The sequence below is a fragment of the Oncorhynchus nerka genome, linkage group LG26, assembly GCF_034236695.1.
Source record: "Oncorhynchus nerka isolate Pitt River linkage group LG26, Oner_Uvic_2.0, whole genome shotgun sequence".
NCBI lineage: Eukaryota > Metazoa > Chordata > Actinopteri > Salmoniformes > Salmonidae > Oncorhynchus > Oncorhynchus nerka.
In genome coordinates, this window is record NC_088421.1 from 19,000,850 (window position 1) to 19,021,230 (window position 20,381).

Genomic DNA, 20,381 nt, shown 5'->3' on the forward strand with positions numbered 1-20,381 from the left:
CTTGGACACTAGATGATGTTACAGTAGGACAATACTGCACACACTTAAAGATAAAGTAGATGCTGGGTTTGGATCACTGGCGGAATAATGTTGACCAGATGTCAGTAACTAGGACACTTATTCAGCTGGATATTTAGCCTCCTTTTGTTTGATTACTCTACTTGTGACATTCATCCAAACAAATAACTGCTCCCCGGAATATGACTTCATTTCCTAACACAGTGTCCTAGGCTGGTTGTTTTTGTTGGCATGACGCATTTTTGAAGCAAAGAACCTGGGGTTGTCCTTAATCATTAACATAACAACATGAGTTCAGTACAGCTGAACTGGAGCTGGAGTTTATTAGAGGTACAGCAGAGTGTAAAACTGTAACAAACTATCAATAGGGGCAGTATTCTTTATACTGGTATTCATAAAGATTGGTGTAATAAACAGTTTACATCATCAGTGTAGTTAATATGAAATACAACCTATCTATATGGAAACATATTAACCATACTCTCTCATTTTACGTAAACATTACAGAAGAGATAAATGGTGAGGCCATCCTGAGTTTTTTTTTGTGTACATTGAATATCTGCCAATATTCTATGCAGAGGTTGGACGTATTCACTTTTCCCAGAAGGGGAAGCAGTGCGCGGGGGGGTGGAAATAGGCCAGGGAAGGACACTACTTCCTTCTGAAACCTGTTGATGTTTTGTCCATTGTTTACCTATATATCATGACATTTTTAGGTGAGCCCTCTCACGTAATGATGACATGATACAGTGTCATTCTACACATCAGAAAGCATTGATTTGTAGTTTTGCTTCCAGTTAAATTATTCATCCCATCTTGATCTATTTTCTTCAGATGAAGACAATCTTCATCTAATTTTGAACATATGCCAGGACAGGTGAGAAAAACTCCTGAGCCACGGGGTAGGCTATTATAAAATGATACATAAATTACACCAGTTTGGTGCCTTTTAAGATGTGTAACTTGGTAAAAAAAACTGTTTGAATTCACTTCATTTTAATATTCTGCGATAAAGAGCGATAAAGAGCACATGTTCACAACTCGAGGTTCAAAAACGAAATTACTACAGTATGTGGCACTGAGTCCAGAATAAAGTTACAGGGTTGAAGTTTTCATCTTAAATTAGCCATACATACCCCTGTGACAGGGGAAAAGGAAGCTTGTTGTGTGCAATTGAATACAAGCATCAGGAAAAAAAATGAAATTGTTAAAACATTTCTAGCTTGTTTATCCATGGGTAACAGGGTTGACTGGTATGCTCGAACCACTCAGTTTTCACCACAAAACACCAGAAAATGGCTAAATAGAGTAGAACCAACGATTTGACTATTAGATGTCAAGTAATAGTTTCACCATATTAAAATGAGAATTCAGTTCACGTAATAGGGTTTTTGATCTTAAAATGAATTACTAATCACATTAAATAAATATTGATCTTCAGAAATGACTTGGTCAAAGCAGCAAATGAACTGGGGCTTTACAATGATGGTGAAAGTCATAGAGGGTGCACTGAGGGACATGTCCAAATACTGAATTTTTTCTTCATTTATATGAAAAAAAATCTGATTTATTGAAGTATCTATGTGGTCTATATTAAAGAGCACTTCATTAAATATAACAAGCTTTAAAAATTTAACATTGGTGCACAATTTCTACTTAAAACATCAAAGGGATGCAAAAAGGCACTCATTTCATGAGTTATATTGCTGTCCCTTGGCTATCACCTCAGACCTCAAATAAACACCTTCCTCCTCTCTGAATCGCCCTGCAGCCTCACTCCCTAGAGCCCTCCAATACCTGGTCAACTATTCAAGACATGAGGTGAATGAAACTACTTAAAGTCACGAATCATTCCAGAAACAGTCTCTTTATCTCAGGCACTATTATTTGCTTTAGGTGGGATGTGTTATTATTTGACAGGCTCGTTTGACAGTGGTGATAAGCTACATAGATTGGCAAAGAATTGCAATGTGAACATCACTGATCATTTATTGTGGGGCCCAGGGAGATGAAGACATGACTCAGAGTAGCTATGTACAAAGAACAAACAGCAAAGAGAACATGGGTGATAATTGATGCCATGTAAGACCATATACTAGGTTGTTGTTTGAAAGGATCTGAGTAAAGCCCAATTCAGAGAGGTCAGAGCCACAGGAATGTTGAGGTGACAAACATAATATACTGAGATAATTTGGGCATAGGCCTAACTCGTCCAACTAGACAAAAACAGAACATTATATTGATGAAGTATAAAAAAGGAATAGTTGTCTCGAGTAAACTGGTAAACTGGTGTCTTTGACCTGTTCTTTCTGAGTCAGATAATTGGAATAATGAATTCCATTACTGTTTTTAAAATACATTCCTAAGTCTTGTGTAAACTATCCTCCCAGTAGACATTATCTCCTGTACTTTCACTGTCTGGTTACCTTATGATATTTAAAAAAACATAGGGATGGACCAGCATGGTGCATATGGGCCTATACGTATTGACAATTTGTACTAGAGCGCCCCCAGCTGTGCTACTGAGTCTCATTCCAAAAACATTGTGATGGGCTACTACACACACAAACAACACAAAAACATTAGATAGCTACAGAGTAGATTAGCATTGTATCTGACGCACACATTGCTACTAGGTTGGAGATTATTACTCAACATAAATTATACTAATGTTCTTACTAACACAAAAGGCAATGCCATCAATGCTCTCAAACTAGGACCCTTAATTTGAATTGGCAATATATTTCTAAGAAATATTTTGTGATTTAAAAAAAAATATATACCAAAAATCATTTTATATTGGCAACAAATATATTTGTTGATAAGACGTACATATTTTCTAAACCTATGATTGCTTGATCCTCGTTTGGAACTCTGACCCTCCTCTCAGGAAACCACGTGGTAGTTCTATACATGCTGCTGTGGATGTTAGCATCATGAACAGATTTCACTGAATCCTTTTCCCGATAAATATTATCCAGTTCACAAGTAATCATGTCAGGCAAATCGGATTTCAAGATTAATTCAAAGTTTGCAGAGAAATATGACAAATATAGACAAAAAGAAGAGTTACAAAGGCGTAAGTGTGACTTCCCAAGCTTGTTAGCTAGCTAGCTAGATGGCTAGCAAGCCAGCCGTCATGTTAGCTAAAGTTATCATTTTCAACTTGCTTGCTAACGTTTGATCCCATTCTCACTTGAAATGAATCTTATTCTGTAATTTATTTAACTTACATATTAATACGCTCAGAAGTTAACTCAGCTATTTTTGGTTATAACTATGTAACGTTAGCTAGCATGTCCAGCTAGATAGCAATTTAGTTCTGTCTTGTTTTCCTGGCGGAATGCTTCCAACACATTGAATGGCTTGTCATGTTCATTATTGATTATTTCAGTGAAAGACAAATATGGCGACCAAGCTGATGAGAGTGAGTCTGGTTCAGATTCAGAATCAGATGATGATAGCGAGGTGGTAAGTGCTATTACTGTATCTAATTTGGCTAGCTATATCGTTTCAAGTGCGCAATACAAACACTGCCATGGTGTTCTGTTTATGGTTTGTCAGTGTTTTTGGCCCTACCTTTGTGTCCTTGACCTGTATATTTGTAATTTCAATGCAGACTGATGTGTGTCTTCTTAGGAACTTGACCCCAAAGTTGAAAGGGACTTCTACAGAACATTGTCTCTGCTGAAGAAGAAAGATCCTAAGATCTATCAGACTGATGCAACATTCTACACGGTGGAACGTATGTCATCAGTCAGTGTGTCTTGTTGTTGCTGCAACTGATTACGGTATGACAGTTTGATTCTGTGTTGCTTGTTTGTTTAAGAGGTGTCTTTCACCACCCAACTTTTCATTCTTAATCAGATGCAGCCATTGATGATGATGCCCAGCCTTCAACTTCAAAGAAAACCAAAGAGAAGCCAATGTATCTGAAAGACTATGAGCGAAAAGTTATCTTGGAAAGGGGAGGGTGAGTGAGCTGCAGTGTTCCTACTGTGCATATCTTTGTATCTCATTTTGGGCAAATGGTTTGACAATAACAATTTGTCTCATTCCCAGTAAATATGAGGATGATGATGACGAGGAGAGTAATGATGAAGAGGCTGCAAAGAGGAGAGAGGCATGTTATGATACATTGTTTGACACATTTACACGGAGGTATGTCACGATAAGTAATGTATTGTTTGCCTTTGCTTTCTTTGACAGAGAGCTGCATCTCCAAGTTACATCCAGGAGCAGAGAGAATTGAAAGAGAGGTCAGGGTTAAATTCTCTCATAATCACTGTAATCACAACCTTTGCCCTAAAGAACATGGTGTATTTACACAAATAAATAAACTCTTGTTTTCTGTCTTTTATAACTGTCTTTGGAACATAAACACTGTGTCATGCTTCCACCAGCTTCCGTAAATTCATACAGGACAGTGATGAGGAGGGCAGTGAAGAGGACTTTCAGCTGCTGAAGAGGAGGAGCAAAACACAGGAAGAGAAGGTCCGTGGGAACCGGTGCCTGACTTTGTCTTATCATACAGTATAAAGCACTGCAGAGAGAAACATTCTATTCCTCTAACCTGTTATCTTTCTACCCAACAGGATAAAGAGGAAGAGGATTATGTGGACTGGCTGAAAGGCCAGGCAGAGCTGGGGGGCCCAGAAGAGGTGCAGGACATGGTGAGTGATGGAGAAACTGTTGGAATAGAGGGCAAGAGAGCGATATGTAATGACCTGCTGTGACTGAAATATGTGCTGTGTGTTGAGACAGAAATACTTGAGGGACTATTGGAACGACCCAGAGCTGGATGAGAAGGAGTGTTTCCTTAGGGATTTTGTCCTGAATAAGGGCTACATGGAGAAAAATTATGTGGACGGGTAAGAGTTATTTACACAAGTTATTTTATGTCCACACATATGTTTTGTCCATGTATGCTTTCAATTGTAATCGTAGAGCAGTGCTCAGCACCGCTCTGACTGTGTACTAATCTGCCATGGCTGTGTGCAGGATCCCCAGCTATGACGAGGTGGTGAATGATGACGTGGAGGACTCAGAAGAGGATGGGGAGTCGTTCTTGGAGCGCCAGGAGGACTTTGAAAGACACTACAACTTCCGCTTTGAGGAGCCTGATGCCCAGAAGGTGGACTTTCCCGTCTCTACATGCACATGTCTGTTTGTATGGTGTAGTGTATGTACCTTGGTCTCATATAGTATCTTATTGTTCCTTACAGATCAAGACTTACCCCCGTACCATTGCCACCTCTGTCCGCTCCAAAGACGAGCGCAGGAAGCTCAAAAGGGAGGAAGTGAAGGATAGGAAGAAAAGGGTCAGTAGACTCTCTTTTAGTTAATCTTATACATCACTCCATCCCTTCCTCATTTCTCTCACTCTCCCAACAAACCGACCTGTCACTCTTCTGGCCCCTGCAGGAGAAGGAGCAGAAGCATGAGCAGCTGAAGCAGCTGAAGAACCTGAAGCGTAATGAGATCATGCAGAAGCTGCGGCGGCTGCAGGAGCTGACAGGCAACGAGCAGCTGGCCTTCAGTCAGGTGGACCTGGAGGGAGACTTTGACCCCCAGCAGCATGACCAGCTCATGCAGGTGACCACTCACACACCTCAAGAAGAGAAACGGATTATAAATAAAGACACTCCTCTTATTGTCTCTCCCTGTATTTTTATCTTCTTCCAGAAATTCTTTGGTGATGAATATTATGGAGAGGGAGAGGGGGAGAAGCCCCAGTTTGAAGTTGAAGAGCTAGAGGGTGGTAAGTCACTCGTTGCTGATTTTATTATCTCAAGTAGAATCTAATACTTTAGAATCGGTGGCATTGTAATAAGGTAGCTTTCTCTGTCCTGCAGAACACTGGAACTGGGACACATGGACAGGAGAGGTTGGAGAAAAGGAATATGATGGTGAAGAAGAGGAGCATGAAGGAGAAGAGTATGACCAGCCAAACTGTGAAGATCCAGACTTTATTGTGAGTTCCTCTAATATGACCGTCACTTCAGCATTGCCTGCAGACCTTAAGAAACACATTTAGTGGCGGCTAGTCAGAAATAAAGGTCTCGTTGATGTTTGAGATTGTATGTGACTCACTCATCTGAATTCTCACTTGACCAGATGGATGCAGACTATGATCCCAGTCAGCCAAGCACCTCCAAGAAGCAGAAGAAAAAGGAGAAGATGAAGGTGGATGCCCTGCTGATGGGAAAGAAGAGAAAGAAGTCTCATTTTGCTGAGGTCATTACCCAAAACAAGCCTGTGTTTGACCCCCGTAAGTCTCAGGAGGTTCAGCACCATGAATCTTGGGCTATTTTCCATAACCTTGTAGATTCTGTTCGATGTACTATAGATATTGAGACTGAATGCTCTTTCATGCATCCATCCTTTGTGCTTCAGAGGAGAAGTCCTTTGAGCAGTACCTGGACGAGTACTATAAGCTGGACTATGAGGACATCATAGACGACATCCCCTGCAGGTTTCGCTACAGGCAGGTCCTGGCCAATGACTTTGGCCTGTCCACTGACGAGGTGAGGCTGGGAGCCCTAGTTCCTACTAGGTTGTCTCAGGGTTGGGGTCAATTTAGGAAGTACACTAAAATTCTAATTCTTATGCTTTTCAATTAGAAAAGTTTGGAGTTTGGTTAACTTTTTAGTTGTCTGGAATTTAAATCTAATTTACCCCCCCCCCCCACCCCCACCCTGGGTTGTGCTATAGTATAGTACTGTACAGACCCAGAATCCTGCACTGATGAGCTGAGATGTGACTGACCTGGTATTGCTACCCTCCGGGGACAGCTCTGACCAGGGCATGACTTCAGTTAATCTTCTCTCTGAGCAGATGAGGATGAGGAGACAGAATGATAGAAAGGGAAATGCTTGAATGCACAGAGTTATCAACTTGCTTGGAGCATTATCTGCACAAATTAGGTTTAAAGTCATTTCTGTGGATTTAGCATCTATGTTTAAAGTGGCTGTATGAATATGTTACTATTACAGAAAGTAACTTGTTCTTCCCTCAGATCCTGGGAGCAGATGAGAAAGAGCTGAACCGCTGGGCCTCGCTAAAGAAGACCTGCATGTTCAGGTACTGAACCTGGTCTCAAAACAGTAGGCATTTACTAATCAGCTACTTATGGGGAAAATGGTCTTTCAGATTTTTCCTTTTCTATTTTTGTCTTCAATCTCCTTTTCAGGTCTGACAAGGAGGAGATGAGTGATTTGCAGAACTACAAAATCAAAGGACAAAATGTGAAGAAAAAGATAGAAGTCTTGAACTCTTTCTATGCTGAGTGAGTATTCTACCATATGCAGATTGGCAGAATATGTTCTCTAAGAAATCTGAAAACGGAATTATCGTCATTGACCAACTTGTGCTCATATTTCTTTGCAGGGAGGACAAAGCAGAGGGCAAGACCAAAGTGGGTAAGAAGAGAAGAGACAGGATGAAGAATGCAGAGAAGGATGACAAGGATCTGGAGGATGATGATGATGATGATGAGGTTGGACCCAGTCAGGAAAGCTCTGCATTGGACTCTGGTGAGGGGGTGGTAGTCCAGGCACTGAGAGAGGCAGGAGACCAGGAAGAGGAGTTCCTGGTACCCAAATCCAAGAAGTTGAAACTGGAGCAGGAAACAGTTGCTTCCACTCAGGAGACTGCAAACACAAGGACTGAAAGACCAAAATTGCCCAAGAAGAAAAACAGGCACCCAGGAAGCCGCCTCATGTCGGGGAAGGGGCCCTTCAGGGTGAAAATGGGTGGGCGAGAGTTCAGCGGACAGAGACTGAAGGCCTATGGACTGAATCCCAAGAGACTGCACTTCAGGCAGCTTGGCAGGCAGAAACGAAAGGCTCAAGAGAAGACTGAGAAGCAAGGGATCAAGGAGTGAGGGATCCCTTGCAGGGTCGTTACAATACTATAAATCATTGGTTCCCAACCAGGGGTACTTGGCCTATCCACGGGGTATTTGAGAATAGACCATAGGTCTACTGGTAAAATGCACACGGGGGGTATTCCGGGCAGTGCAAAATTCAGTTGGTGGTACAGTAATCGAAAAAGGTTGGGAACCACTGCTATACGTTGTTCGTCTAACGAAAGTTAAACTCCGTGGGTCCATCAGGTTCCATTGTGTAAAATAAATCGTGCAATCATGACATTGGCGCCCCCATGTGGATCTAGCCAATCACAACGCTGGATATTTTTGGCGCTTTCTATTAATTCGATATTTTCAATTGTAGGCATCTACTTATTGTGTATGTGAATAAATACTTTACATTTGTCCTGTACATTTTTTTTTTTTTTAGAAACAAAAATTCCGTCAGGCACTTTCGCTGGCACCTCATGTTAGCGCGCGCGTTCGCAGGAGACATTTGAATTACGGAAACGACTGAAGTGAAGCAAAACTCAGTGGACTGTTTACATTCGGCAAAACACGGTAAGTCAATCCTTGTACAACTTTTTAAACGTATCTAATTAAGATGTTAGTAACCGTAGCTGTCGTCAAGAGGGTCTGGGCATTAAGTTGAATGCTGTTTTCAAGCAAGAGCCTCTGCAGCTAACCTTAGTTAGACAGCGTTTTATTTTGTTGACCGTAGGCAGCAAACAATTTTAGTGGTGATGATGCACCAGCTAACGTAAACTCACCCAGTTCCGTACAAATGTGCGCAACCGCAACATTCAAACGAGGCTACAAAGAAAACTAATGTGACTGTTGACGTCAAAATCGGGGGTGTGAACTAGGTTTCTATTCATCGACATGGTAATGGCTCTATAGTATTGGAGAAAAGTTGAAAAAACTGACCCTCCGTTACATCTTGACGTGTGATGTCGTAACGTACAGCATGCATAAAGCAACAATTTCTGTCTTGCAGTCTCTCACCACCTGGTGTAGCACTTCTATCATCCTTTAAAAACAAGAAATGGACAGGGGTAGGGGGGGATACCCAGTCATTGCATGCGATCATCATTCTCAAAGCCGCTGTTCACTTCTAAGATCACTTTAGCACCGCCCTAAAAACATGATTCAAATTCGACACAAACCTTCAAATAGGTATGTAATGACATTAACTATTTTTTATAGTGTTTTATTTACATTTTAGAGGAGATAGGTGATAAGTTGGACAGATCGAGTGGGGAAAAAAGCAATTTTCCCACACAACATCTCCTTCTCACTATCACGCATTAGTTTCGCTTCCCCACCCGCCATTCTTTTAAAGCCCCGACGGCTCATTTAATAATAGATTATGTAATAGATTATGTTGGAAGGGGGAGAAATTGTGCTTTACAATGGTATTGACATTACAGTTGATCTGGAAGTATTACGTTTTTGGGGCGCTAAAATAAGGGAAATTGTACGGACCGATGCGATGTACGAGTTGACGTGAGTTTAAGTTAGTCAGCTCTAGAACAGGCAGTAATTTATAATCTATTTCTACTAAAATTTCCACAGAAAAGACGTGTCACCATGCTTCAGGACGTTATGGACACGGGAGAGTCGATGGTCAAAATACTGAAAAGCAGCAAAGCTGACGATGAATTAAGAAAAGTGAGAGAAAAACAGCAGTCTTTCTTTGAGCGACACATGGACACGATGAAAACCATCACACTGATGTTAAACGGTAAGGAAAAATAATAAATTTGTAGATCCTATCATATGATAACTTACTTTCTTTCCATACCTTCAAGATATATAGCCTAATCTTGATCGCCATTGTCCTCAGGTGTAGTTCAGTGTGAGGATGAGGCGAGCCAGAAGCTGCTGGACATGGAGGGCCAGAAGAGCCAGGCAGAGTGGGAACTGGACAGCCTGGAGCAGGAGCTGCAGCAGTATACAGCAAGGAGCCAGAACATGGACTCAGAACTACAGTATCCTTCACTCAGTCATGCTCTGTCTCTACACAGAACAAGTTCTGTGAACCCCTCCTGTCTCAGCCTCCAGTATTTATGCTGCAGTAGTTTGTGTTGGGGGGCTAGGGTCAGTTTGTTATATCTGGAGTACTTCTCCTGTCCTATCCGGTGTCCTGTGTGAATTTAAGTATGCTCTCTCTAATTCTCTTTCTCTCTCTCGGAGGAGGACCTGAGCCCTAGGACCATGCCTCAGGACTACCTGACATGATGACTCCTTGCTGTCCCCAGTCCACCTGTCCGTGCTGCTGCTCCAGTTTCAACTGTTCTGCCTGTGATTATTATTATTCGACCATGCTGATCATTTGTGAACATTTGAACATCTTGGCCATGTTCTGTTACAATCTCCACCCGGCACAGCCAGAAGAGGACTGGCCACCCCACATAGCCTGGTTCCTCTCTAGGTTTCTTCCTAGGTTTTGGCCTTTCTAGGGAGTTTTTCCTAGCTACCGTGCTTCTACACCTGCATTGCTTGCTGTTTGGGGTTTTAGGCTGGGTTTCTGTACAGCACTTTGAGATATCATCTGATGTACGAAGGGCTATATAAATAAATTTGATTTGATAAATGTACTGCAATTGGTGCTCTCTAATGTGCACATGAATGCTGTGTTGTCCAGATAATACATATAGGGAGCAGTCACATTCTACCCAGAGCTTGTCCATTGCTGCAGGCTGACCAGGCTGCCATCCATTGCTGAAAGTATTTTGAGATTTCAGTTTATATGCCATACAGTGAGTATGCAGAGGATCCTCCTGGTGACTAGCGCGGAAGTGTGTTAAAATCTGAAACAACCCCTTTAAATCAGCTGTTTTCTCGAAAGAGAAATGCATGCACACATTTTTTTTAAGAAAAAAAAAGCTACATAGATTTTATCTACTAGCTAAATGTTTTTATCACGTTACACTTATTTTTGGACTAATTTGCCTGATGACATACTAGTGGACAAGGATTATTAAGCACATTTGTTTCCTCACCTCTGCTCAATTACCTTTGACCTTTTTCAAAATCAGGCAAGGAGAGGTTGGAGTTGAGGAGTAGTAGAGGATGGAGTTGAGGAGTCGAACAGCCCAATTGAGATTCTCCCCGTGTTGGTTTCCTTGACCTGTTTCTCAGGTTCCTGCAGAGGGAGCTGGAGAGTCTGCGTGACTCGGAGCAGGAGCTGCAGACCCTGCAGCAGGAGGTTGATGATGACACTACGGAGGTCATCCCATCAGCCATGTGAGTAGGACTAACAGCATACTGAAATAACCACTCCCAACACCACACGAGCCCACCACACTAAACCATGATAGTCGGTGAGCATTGATCTCACATCATGAACAGCATGGTGCACAGCATTGACAAACTGTTCATTCTGCAGATACGTGGCCCAGTTGTACCACAAGGTGACCAAGATCAAGTGGGAGTATGACACGGAGCCACACATTCTGAGAGGAGGTATTTGTCACTGCATAACTGTTTTTCCATCACAAAGTCACAAATGTGGAATTCTTGTTTAATTGCTGGCTGATGTGGGTTTTAGTTGCGTTTAACTAAAGTTTGAGTGTACTTTAATCCCTTTCAGTGCACTATGGAGCTGACCTGGCCACACCAATCAACATAGACACCTCTGTGCGGTCTCGGTGTTCAGTCAGTGATGAGCTGTGGAACTTTGTCAACACTGAATGGTAGAAGAGATCAAAGGAAAGTTGCCATATTTGTCCAGTAGTTGTTTGTCCTGTAGTTGGATTGTCTGTGTGTTGTAATACATTTGTTTTATACTAAGATTGTGTTCCTATTGTTGGTATTGACTTCCATGACATTTTGTTATATTGAATAAAGTAGTTTTCCTAAACATCACATTTCCTAGAACACTTATTTGAGTAGTAACCTATAACCCTAGCTTTTATTTGTGTCTACTTTCACCATAGTCATTATGATTTTTATAAAGACTATTTTCTCCCAATAGGTCATTGCAAGCCCACTGCTTTTTGATACAGTACTGAAATTACTGTATTGAAAAGTTGGGTGCTGCTCACCTTTTTAATGCAATAAATGTCCAATGTGATGGTGTGCTTATGCAACAGACAGTATTCTGTACTGCGTTGCAGCAACAACAACAACAACAATTAAATAACTTTTATTTGCATGTGAGTTTCTGGGAATGGTAACTGTTATTCATGGTAAATGCTGTTCCTCCATGGGCTTTCCATGTCTAAAGCAAGGAGGATGCACAATTGGCTAGTGTTTCTGAGATTTTGGTTGAATAAAAAGATAATTGTAACTGCTGCAGTAATAATGTGTTGCTGTTATTAGTTGTCAACCCATTGGATTTTCCTAATTGGCAGGGCAGAAAGCCTGATGTGAGTTATTGTGGAGATTTTTATTTTAGAGCAACTGTATTTATTACATTTGTGGCCAGCCCAAACTTGACCCACTTGCAAAAGTCCATGTTGACAAAGTGAGTTCAACCATTTATGGTTGAGAGGACTTGTTTCTAGTCTTGAATGGAACAGGGCAGTTCTTTGCTCACACACAATTTATGCAACTTTTACCATTACTCTTCATTGCACGTCCCACACGTTTTGTAAATGAGTCATTTTTATTGCCGATGCTTCGGTAGGTTTCTGCCAGTGTAGCATGTGGTGAGTAGTTGATTTGATACAGGGCGGGGGGACAGGTTTCTGCCAGTGTAGCATGTGGTGAGTAGTTGATTTGATACAGGGCGGGGGACAGGTTTCTGCCAGTGTAGCATGTGGTGAGTAGTTGATTTGATACAGGGCGGGGGACAGGTTTCTGCCAGTGTAGCATGTGGTGAGTAGTTGATTTGATACAGGGCGGGGGACAGGTTTCTGCCAGTGTAGCATGTGGTGAGTAGTTGATTTGATACAGGGCGGGGGACAGGTTTCTGCCAGTGTAGCATGTGGTGAGTAGTTGATTTGATACAGGGCGGGGGACAGGTTTCTGCCAGTGTAGCATGTGGTGAGTAGTTGATTTGATACAGGGCGGGGGGACAGGTTTCTGCCAGTGTAGCATGTGGTGAGTAGTTGATTTGATACAGGGCGGGGGACAGGTTTCTGCCAGTGTAGCATGTGGTGAGTAGTTGATTTGATACAGGGCGGGGGGACAGGTTTCTGCCAGTGTAGCATGTGGTGAGTAGTTGATTTGATACAGGGCGGGGGGACAGGTTTCTGCCAGTGTAGCATGTGGTGAGTAGTTGATTTGATACAGGGCGGGGGACAGGTTTCTGCCAGTGTAGCATGTGGTGAGTAGTTGATTTGATACAGGGCGGGGGACAGGTTTCTGCCAGTGTAGCATGTGGTGAGTAGTTGATTTGATACAGGGCGGGGGACAGGTTTCTGCCAGTGTAGCATGTGGTGAGTAGTTGATTTGATACAGGGCGGGGGACAGGTTTCTGCCAGTGTAGCATGTGGTGAGTAGTTGATTTGATACAGGGCGGGGGACAGGTTTCTGCCAGTGTAGCATGTGGTGAGTAGTTGATTTGATACAGGGCGGGGGACAGGTTTCTGCCAGTGTAGCATGTGGTGAGTAGTTGATTTGATACAGGGCGGGGGACAGGTTTCTGCCAGTGTAGCATGTGGTGAGTAGTTGATTTGATACAGGGCGGGGGACAGGTTTCTGCCAGTGTAGCATGTGGTGAGTAGTTGATTTGATACAGGGCGGGGGGACAGGTTTCTGCCAGTGTAGCATGTGGTGAGTAGTTGATTTGATACAGGGCGGGGGGACAGGTTTCTGCCAGTGTAGCATGTGGTGAGTAGTTGATTTGATACAGGGCGGGGGACAGGTTTCTGCCAGTGTAGCATGTGGTGAGTAGTTGATTTGATACAGGGCGGGGGACAGGTTTCTGCCAGTGTAGCATGTGGTGAGTAGTTGATTTGATACAGGGCGGGGGACAGGTTTCTGCCAGTGTAGCATGTGATGAGTAGTTGATTTGATACAGGGCGGGGGACAGGTTTCTGCCAGTGTAGCATGTGGTGAGTAGTTGATTTGATACAGGGCGGGGGGACAGGTTTCTGCCAGTGTAGCATGTGGTGAGTAGTTGATTTGATACAGGGCGGGGGACAGGTTTCTGCCAGTGTAGCATGTGGTGAGTAGTTGATTTGATACAGGGCGGGGGGACAGGTTTCTGCCAGTGTAGCATGTGGTGAGTAGTTGATTTGATACAGGGCGGGGGACAGGTTTCTGCCAGTGTAGCATGTGGTGAGTAGTTGATTTGATACAGGGCGGGGGACAGGTTTCTGCCAGTGTAGCATGTGGTGAGTAGTTGATTTGATACAGGGCGGGGGACAGGTTTCTGCCAGTGTAGCATGTGGTGAGTAGTTGATTTGATACAGGGCGGGGGGACAGGTTTCTGCCAGTGTAGCATGTGGTGAGTAGTTGATTTGATACAGGGCGGGGGACAGGTTTCTGCCAGTGTAGCATGTGGTGAGTAGTTGATTTGATACAGGGCGGGGGGACAGGTTTCTGCCAGTGTAGCATGTGGTGAGTAGTTGATTTGATACAGGGCGGGGGGACAGGTTTCTGCCAGTGTAGCATGTGGTGAGTAGTTGATTTGATACAGGGCGGGGGGGACAGGTTTCTGCCAGTGTAGCATGTGGTGAGTAGTTGATTTGATACAGGGCGGGGGACAGGTTTCTGCCAGTGTAGCATGTGGTGAGTAGTTGATTTGATACAGGGCGGGGGACAGGTTTCTGCCAGTGTAGCATGTGGTGAGTAGTTGATTTGATACAGGGCGGGGGACAGGTTTCGTTTGGATCTCAACTCGTGTAACCTCGTCAGCTGGTGGTTTCTTGTTGATTAATCTTACTGGAAACAGGGCGTCAAGTATATTGTCCCCAATGACTGCTGCCTTCTCTCTGTGTTGCCACAAGCGCATGCCTTCTTCTTCGGTTGTTGCTTGTGGTATGGATTTGGTGCACTGGGTTAAGTGGGGGGTTTACTTCAATAACTTCAGCATCGATCAGACATTTACATTTTATTGTGATATACAGTACATTGTTTCTTTGGCATCTGTCTGCTCTATCGTGGGAAACTACACCTTGGTGTATATGTATATTTTGGAGACTGATCCATCTTAAGTGAATTAAGTTGACATTTGCTTATCAGTGTTTATGCACTTTTCAGTGTTGAAGTATATGGTATGTGATGACTATACAGGTCAAAGCCTTTTATAGCTGGTGGATGATGGGAGTGTAAGCTTCCTGTGAAAGATCTGAAACATCGCACTCACCACATTGACACTAGCACTTTCATATTATCACACATGAGGCCTCTGGCTTCACAAAGATTTGGTGAGAGGAAATAACTAGATTAAATATAATTTGTATGGATGTTTATTCTGCAAAACAATGACCAAAAATACTTTTATTGTAGATGTTGTTCACATACATTTATTTATCGTTTGAATGTACATATAAAACATTGGCAGTGGCCTCATAAATTAAGTTTAGTTCAGAATAAACAAAATACAGATACTATAGTTCATTTTATTTACACAATATACCGTATAGTACAGTAAGACCGATATCTTCTTCTTTTTTTCATTTGTACATTTATATACAATGTGAAAGATTTCAATTGCTTGCTTTCAAACATCACTGCTGTCACAATGGAACGTTATACATGGGACCCCAAGCATTTGTGGTTTGTCTTTACTAATGTCTATTAACCACTGTTTACAGAAGATACACCTAACACTTCATTGCATGAGTGGGATATTCTCCAGCTTGTTCAGGAAAGTTCTGAAGGCTATTGTTTTTGTGAACAGGCTGTGTTCAATATGTTTTCCATACTTTGAGTCCACAAAGCCAGAGCTGTCAATAAGCCTAATCTGTCCTTTTAATTGCTCTCAATCATGTCTGCTGCTACGTGTGTTTTAGAGACCTCCAAAGATGTGCAAACCAGAAGAGGCATCAACGTGACATTCTCTGTGTCAAAGCCACCAAGCCTCTAATGTTGGTCTGCGAACCTCTACCCAGAATTCCAGATGACAAAAATGACATTTTTGTTTTGGGTGTGGATGCTTCATGTTTTAACTACATGTCATTATGTTTGTATTATGTATTTTCTCTAGAGGGGATATAAGGATGAGCCTTAGCATGACTCAAATGTATACTTTAAATATGTGTGTGACTCAAAATAAAATGTACTGAATGTGTTTTCAATGTTTATGTAATAAAAAACATGAATAGCGTTAATTTCACAGCTACTGGTTGAGTGGTTCTCTTTAACTACCGGTAAATGGTCAATTCAAAATACTGCTACAAACATGAATCCATTCCTTCAAGGAGGGTTTTTCTATTCTGCAGTTTGGATTATGGAAGATGTATGCTGAGATACAGTATGAGAAAAGGAATTTCACAGTATGAGAACAGCATTAATTCGTTTAATGCTTCGCGCCGAGGAGTAATAACCAACAAGGTATTTATTTCTCTAACACTGACTGAGGTTTGACTTCCTTACAATAGACCAACCAGTCTTTAAGTGGAAACCCCCAGCTTATCTGTCTAGGAAGAAAATGCCAGACCAGGGGAGGAAGGCAAAACATAGGACAATGGTGGGTTCCGCTGACGTTCTCTACCATTGAGGTGAGAGGAAGAGTATTACTTCCTCCTTGCTTGTAGTTCCATTTACAACCCATACGTAACATGTAGTAGTCTCACAGCTGTAAGATGGTGCCGAAGATTGGTCCAGTCAAGGGGGTCTCCAGAACTCTGCTCTTACTGTAATTGGACAATTAATCATTATTACTGCTGAGTCACATTGGGCCGTCATGGACAAGTCATGTCTTTGACATCCTGGGGTAGATGGCTTTAATAGTGGAAGGGGTGAAGTTGGCAGAGGAGACTGTGATCTCCAGGCCCTCCAGCCTATGGGAGGGTGCCTCAGTCTTACTGGTACTGCACTCTAGGAAGGGCACACCTATCTTCTTCACCTGGCCATCCTTGGTGAGGAGGCAGCGTCGACACAGCAGCCTCAGGATGGCCCTCCTCATGTCCTTACTGGTCAGGGTATAGATGATGGGATTGAGGAGAGAGTTGAACATGGCGATGCCCAGGAAGTAGTCCGCCTTGAAGAGCACCTGGCAGCTCCGTGCCGGGCAGCAGAAGTCCAGCAAGAGGAGGATGAAGAGAGGCAGCCAGCAGATGATGAAGACGCCCAGCACGATGGTGACAGTCTTCAGCAGGGCCATGTACTTCTGGGACTTGCGGGCCAGGCCTTTGCGCTGCGGGCCAGAGCCCAGGTGCTTTGTGTTGGACCTTACAGTGTGGAAAATGCGCACATAAAGCACCACGATAGCCAGCAGCACAGCAGTGAACACGGTGATGAAGAAGAGGATGTAGCTTTTGGCGAAGAGCGGCAGGACGGTGGAGCACTGGTCCAGACGGCCCATACAGTTCCAGCCCAGGACGGGCAGAACCCCCAGGAACACAGACAGCACCCAGCTGGCCCCGATCAGGGCAAACATCCGGCCTCGTTTGGCCCCCTGGTAGGGCTTCATCCTCACCATGGTGACGTGGCGCTCAATGGCGATGGCCAGGAGGCTGATGACGGAGGCGGCCAGCGTTATAAAGACCCCCCCCTCCCTCAGGAACCACAGCACAGGGGTCATCTTTAACGTGTTGGCCCCTGAAGTTACAATGTTCACCATGTAGGTGAAGCCTGCTAGCAGGTCTGAGAGTGTTAGGCTGCCTAACAGATAGTACATGGGCAGATGGAATTTCTTATTCTTCCAGATGGCCAACAGCACCACAGCATTCTCCAGCACTATGAGCAAGCAGATCAGCAGGAAGGCTATGGCCTCTGGCTTTAGTCCATCCTTGTACTTGTTCTCCTTCAGTTTGCCTGTGTAGTTGTAGTGTTCTCTGATGACAGCATTGCTCTGGTACTCGCGGAACATCCGGAGCAGGTACCCTACCGAGGGGGTCATGGGAACCACAGTGGGGGCAGCAACAGCAGCGTAAGCAGCATGCGATGCTTCTTCCATTGGTATTCTGGGAATGTTGCTTTCTTTTTAGCTGACAATATGCTTTCCACTCTGCGTCACATAGTTCTTAGGCAGTCCATAATTCAATATGTTGGAAGTGGGGAATGTACATTCCTTAGGAAATCTATCTTTGAATGTCGTTTCTGACAGATAGATCAGTCCATTTTTTGTAATTAGTATAAGAATGGATGGTAATAAGAATCCTCAATGTGATAGCATTATCCAAAACTGGGCAATGCCTGGACAATCCACTGGATGGCTCAGACAAGCAAGAAACCTGGAAACAAAATAACAGTATTGAAATATAGTATAATAGCCTATTTATCTGTAACAACACACACATGTAAAGAAGGGGGGGGGGGGCGTACATTCCTCATTAATCTTGTAATTAACAGTACCTGTCTTTGTTCAAATTCTAATAGAATGTTTTTAAGTATGAAACTAGCAAAGACATTACTCCACAGGTACCTTAAAAATGAGAAATTACCAAGCTAAGGCGCCATTAAAAAGACACAATAACAGAAATATTAATATTAGCGTTTTGACCTGGAGAAACTTGGCCTATTATGGCACTAATTCATATTCATCTTTAGCATATTTATCTTTATCTTCCAGCTCAGTTTTTTTGGCGGGCAAAAATGTCATTTTGTCTGTGAACTTTGATTAATTATCTCGATGCACACATGAACAGAAATGTAGGCACACTCACATACAGTATACACATATACTTCCACTGACACCCCAACACACACATGCACACCCAAACACTTTTTGTATGCACTAAATCTCCTGCACTGACTCTATACACACACACACTGGACTCTACAATCACACATTTTTTTATTTTACCTTTATTTAACCAGGCAAGTCAGTTAAGAACAAATTCTTATTTTCAATGACAGCCTAGGAACAGTGGGTTAACTGCCTGTTCAGGGGCAGAACGACAGATTTGTACCTTGTCAGGGGGTTTGAACTCGCAACCTTCCGGTCCAACGCTCTAACCACTAGGCTACCCTGCCGCCCCATACATACTTGCACTAACACCTCAAAATACACACACAAACACACAATACATATGCCCACACATCATAAAACGCGCACACATGCGTACTCTCTCTCTCTCTCTCTCTCTCTCTCTCTCACACAAACACACACACACTCACACATACACATATACACACGCTACCGTCTATTTACTGTCTATTATCTATCCTGTTGTCCAGTCACTTTGTCACTTTACCCGTACCTATATATACACAGCTACGTCAATGACCTCTTACCCCTGCACATCGACTCCGTACAGGTACTCCCTGTATAGCCATTTTATTTTCACTCGTTATTGTTATTCGTTGAGCACTGGGTATTTATTCCTTGTCCCACTATTTCTATTTCTATTTTTTAAATCTTTAACTCTGCATTTTTGGAAAAGGACCCGTAAGTAAGCATTTTAGTGTCAGTCTACACCTGTTGTTTACGAAGCATGTGCAAATACAATTGTATTAAATTGTATTTGAGGCACTATTGCCTATCTGTTTGAAACATAGCATATGATAAAACACTACTTCAAAATTATTATGGATTGGGTATGCAAATGTATGAATTAAGTTACGTTTTTTAAATAATTATTAGTTATTCAAGTTTTTTATTATTTCAGAAAAATAACAAGACAACACTGAAATCTGTTGTTTTCATCAACTGATCAGTGGGCAAGTATAGGCTACAGGCTTGTATCAAAATTGTGAAGCTAAATATCTGGATTTTCCACAACATTGCTGAATTTCTCAAATATAAGACACATTAACCTGTCCTTGCTTTAGCCTAGTTATTACATGCCATCAAATTATAGAATTTCGATCAACTGTCTAAAACACCATAATATCTGTTGAATAAATAAATACTAAACAAGTATCATTCAAATATTTATAAAAACGAATAATACCCAGTACAAATATAAGTAGGCTATTACACAAATATAACTGCAAAGACCTACCTTTTAAAAGTTGAACTTTGCGTGAGAACGTGTTCTTAATTTGCGTAGTTGTCTTTCGTTGAATACAGTACGCTCTCACTGATGATCAGACGTGACAGATTGTGATAAGAGAAAATAGACTGGTGCGAGACTCGACTTGAAGTGGGCTGGGCTGGACTCTGCCCTCCAACGCTCAGCCTTCCTCTCTACCTCTCCTTTAATTGGCTTCTGAAGTCGTAATAACTGTAGGTAAATAAATTGCCCGAGGTGGCTTGGAGATGAAATAGCATTACTCTCTGGTTTACAATTAATTCAGGAATGCAGTGGGAGGCATTTATGGTCTGTTTTGGCTACAGGCAGTGGCGCAAGCTGGAATGTATAAAGGTGCATTCTTTCTAGGTCAATACCATCTGATATGTTTTTGATCGGTGGTTGTAAAATGGATCACTATACTACTTCCCAACCTGGTCTCAGAGCATTTCATATGATTCTGTACATAAATACAT

At 42.6% G+C, this 20,381-nt stretch overlaps 3 protein-coding genes and 1 non-coding gene across 5 annotated transcripts; 3 read left to right on the forward strand and 1 right to left on the reverse strand.

Annotated features, from left to right (window-relative positions):
* Nucleotides 1-2,910: 2,910 nt before the first annotated feature.
* On the forward strand, nt 2,911-8,300 carry LOC115110611 (protein KRI1 homolog). The gene is made up of 19 exons (XM_029636421.2): nt 2,911-3,097; nt 3,413-3,489; nt 3,658-3,763; nt 3,886-3,991; nt 4,081-4,141; nt 4,228-4,277; nt 4,422-4,512; nt 4,614-4,691; nt 4,783-4,889; nt 5,020-5,152; nt 5,244-5,339; nt 5,443-5,613; nt 5,704-5,779; nt 5,874-5,992; nt 6,136-6,289; nt 6,415-6,545; nt 7,037-7,101; nt 7,211-7,306; nt 7,408-8,300. Exons 1-19 carry the CDS (start codon nt 3,013-3,015, stop codon nt 7,901-7,903), a joined length of 2,298 nt encoding a protein of 765 aa, XP_029492281.2. The 5' UTR covers nt 2,911-3,012; the 3' UTR covers nt 7,904-8,300.
* On the forward strand, nt 6,758-6,855 carry LOC115110941 (Z30 small nucleolar RNA). The gene has a single exon (XR_003860701.1). It is a non-coding gene; the product is annotated as a Z30 small nucleolar RNA (small nucleolar RNA).
* Nucleotides 8,301-8,353: 53 nt separating the features above from the next.
* Nucleotides 8,354-11,758, forward strand: LOC115110622 (kinetochore protein Spc24-like). 2 transcript variants are annotated; one of them, XM_029636434.2, is made up of 6 exons: nt 8,354-8,449; nt 9,464-9,632; nt 9,735-9,879; nt 11,033-11,137; nt 11,280-11,356; nt 11,484-11,758. In XM_029636434.2, the coding sequence occupies exons 2-6, from the start codon at nt 9,479-9,481 to the stop codon at nt 11,588-11,590; spliced, it is 588 nt and encodes a 195-aa protein (XP_029492294.1). In that variant the 5' UTR covers nt 8,354-8,449; nt 9,464-9,478; the 3' UTR covers nt 11,591-11,758. The 2 variants fall into 2 exon arrangements, with proteins under 2 accessions (XP_029492294.1, XP_029492295.1); XM_029636435.2 differs by lacking the exon at nt 8,354-8,449 and adding an exon at nt 8,934-9,064.
* A 3,478-nt stretch (nt 11,759-15,236) lies between these two features.
* LOC115110617 (sphingosine 1-phosphate receptor 1-like) lies at nt 15,237-20,107 on the reverse strand. Its single transcript, XM_029636427.2, has 2 exons — nt 19,897-20,107; nt 15,237-18,183 (listed from the first exon to the last, which is right to left on the reverse strand). The coding sequence occupies exon 2, from the start codon at nt 17,904-17,906 to the stop codon at nt 16,701-16,703; it is 1,206 nt and encodes a 401-aa protein (XP_029492287.1). The 5' UTR covers nt 17,907-18,183; nt 19,897-20,107; the 3' UTR covers nt 15,237-16,700.
* Between the last annotated feature and the right edge of the window lie 274 nt (nt 20,108-20,381).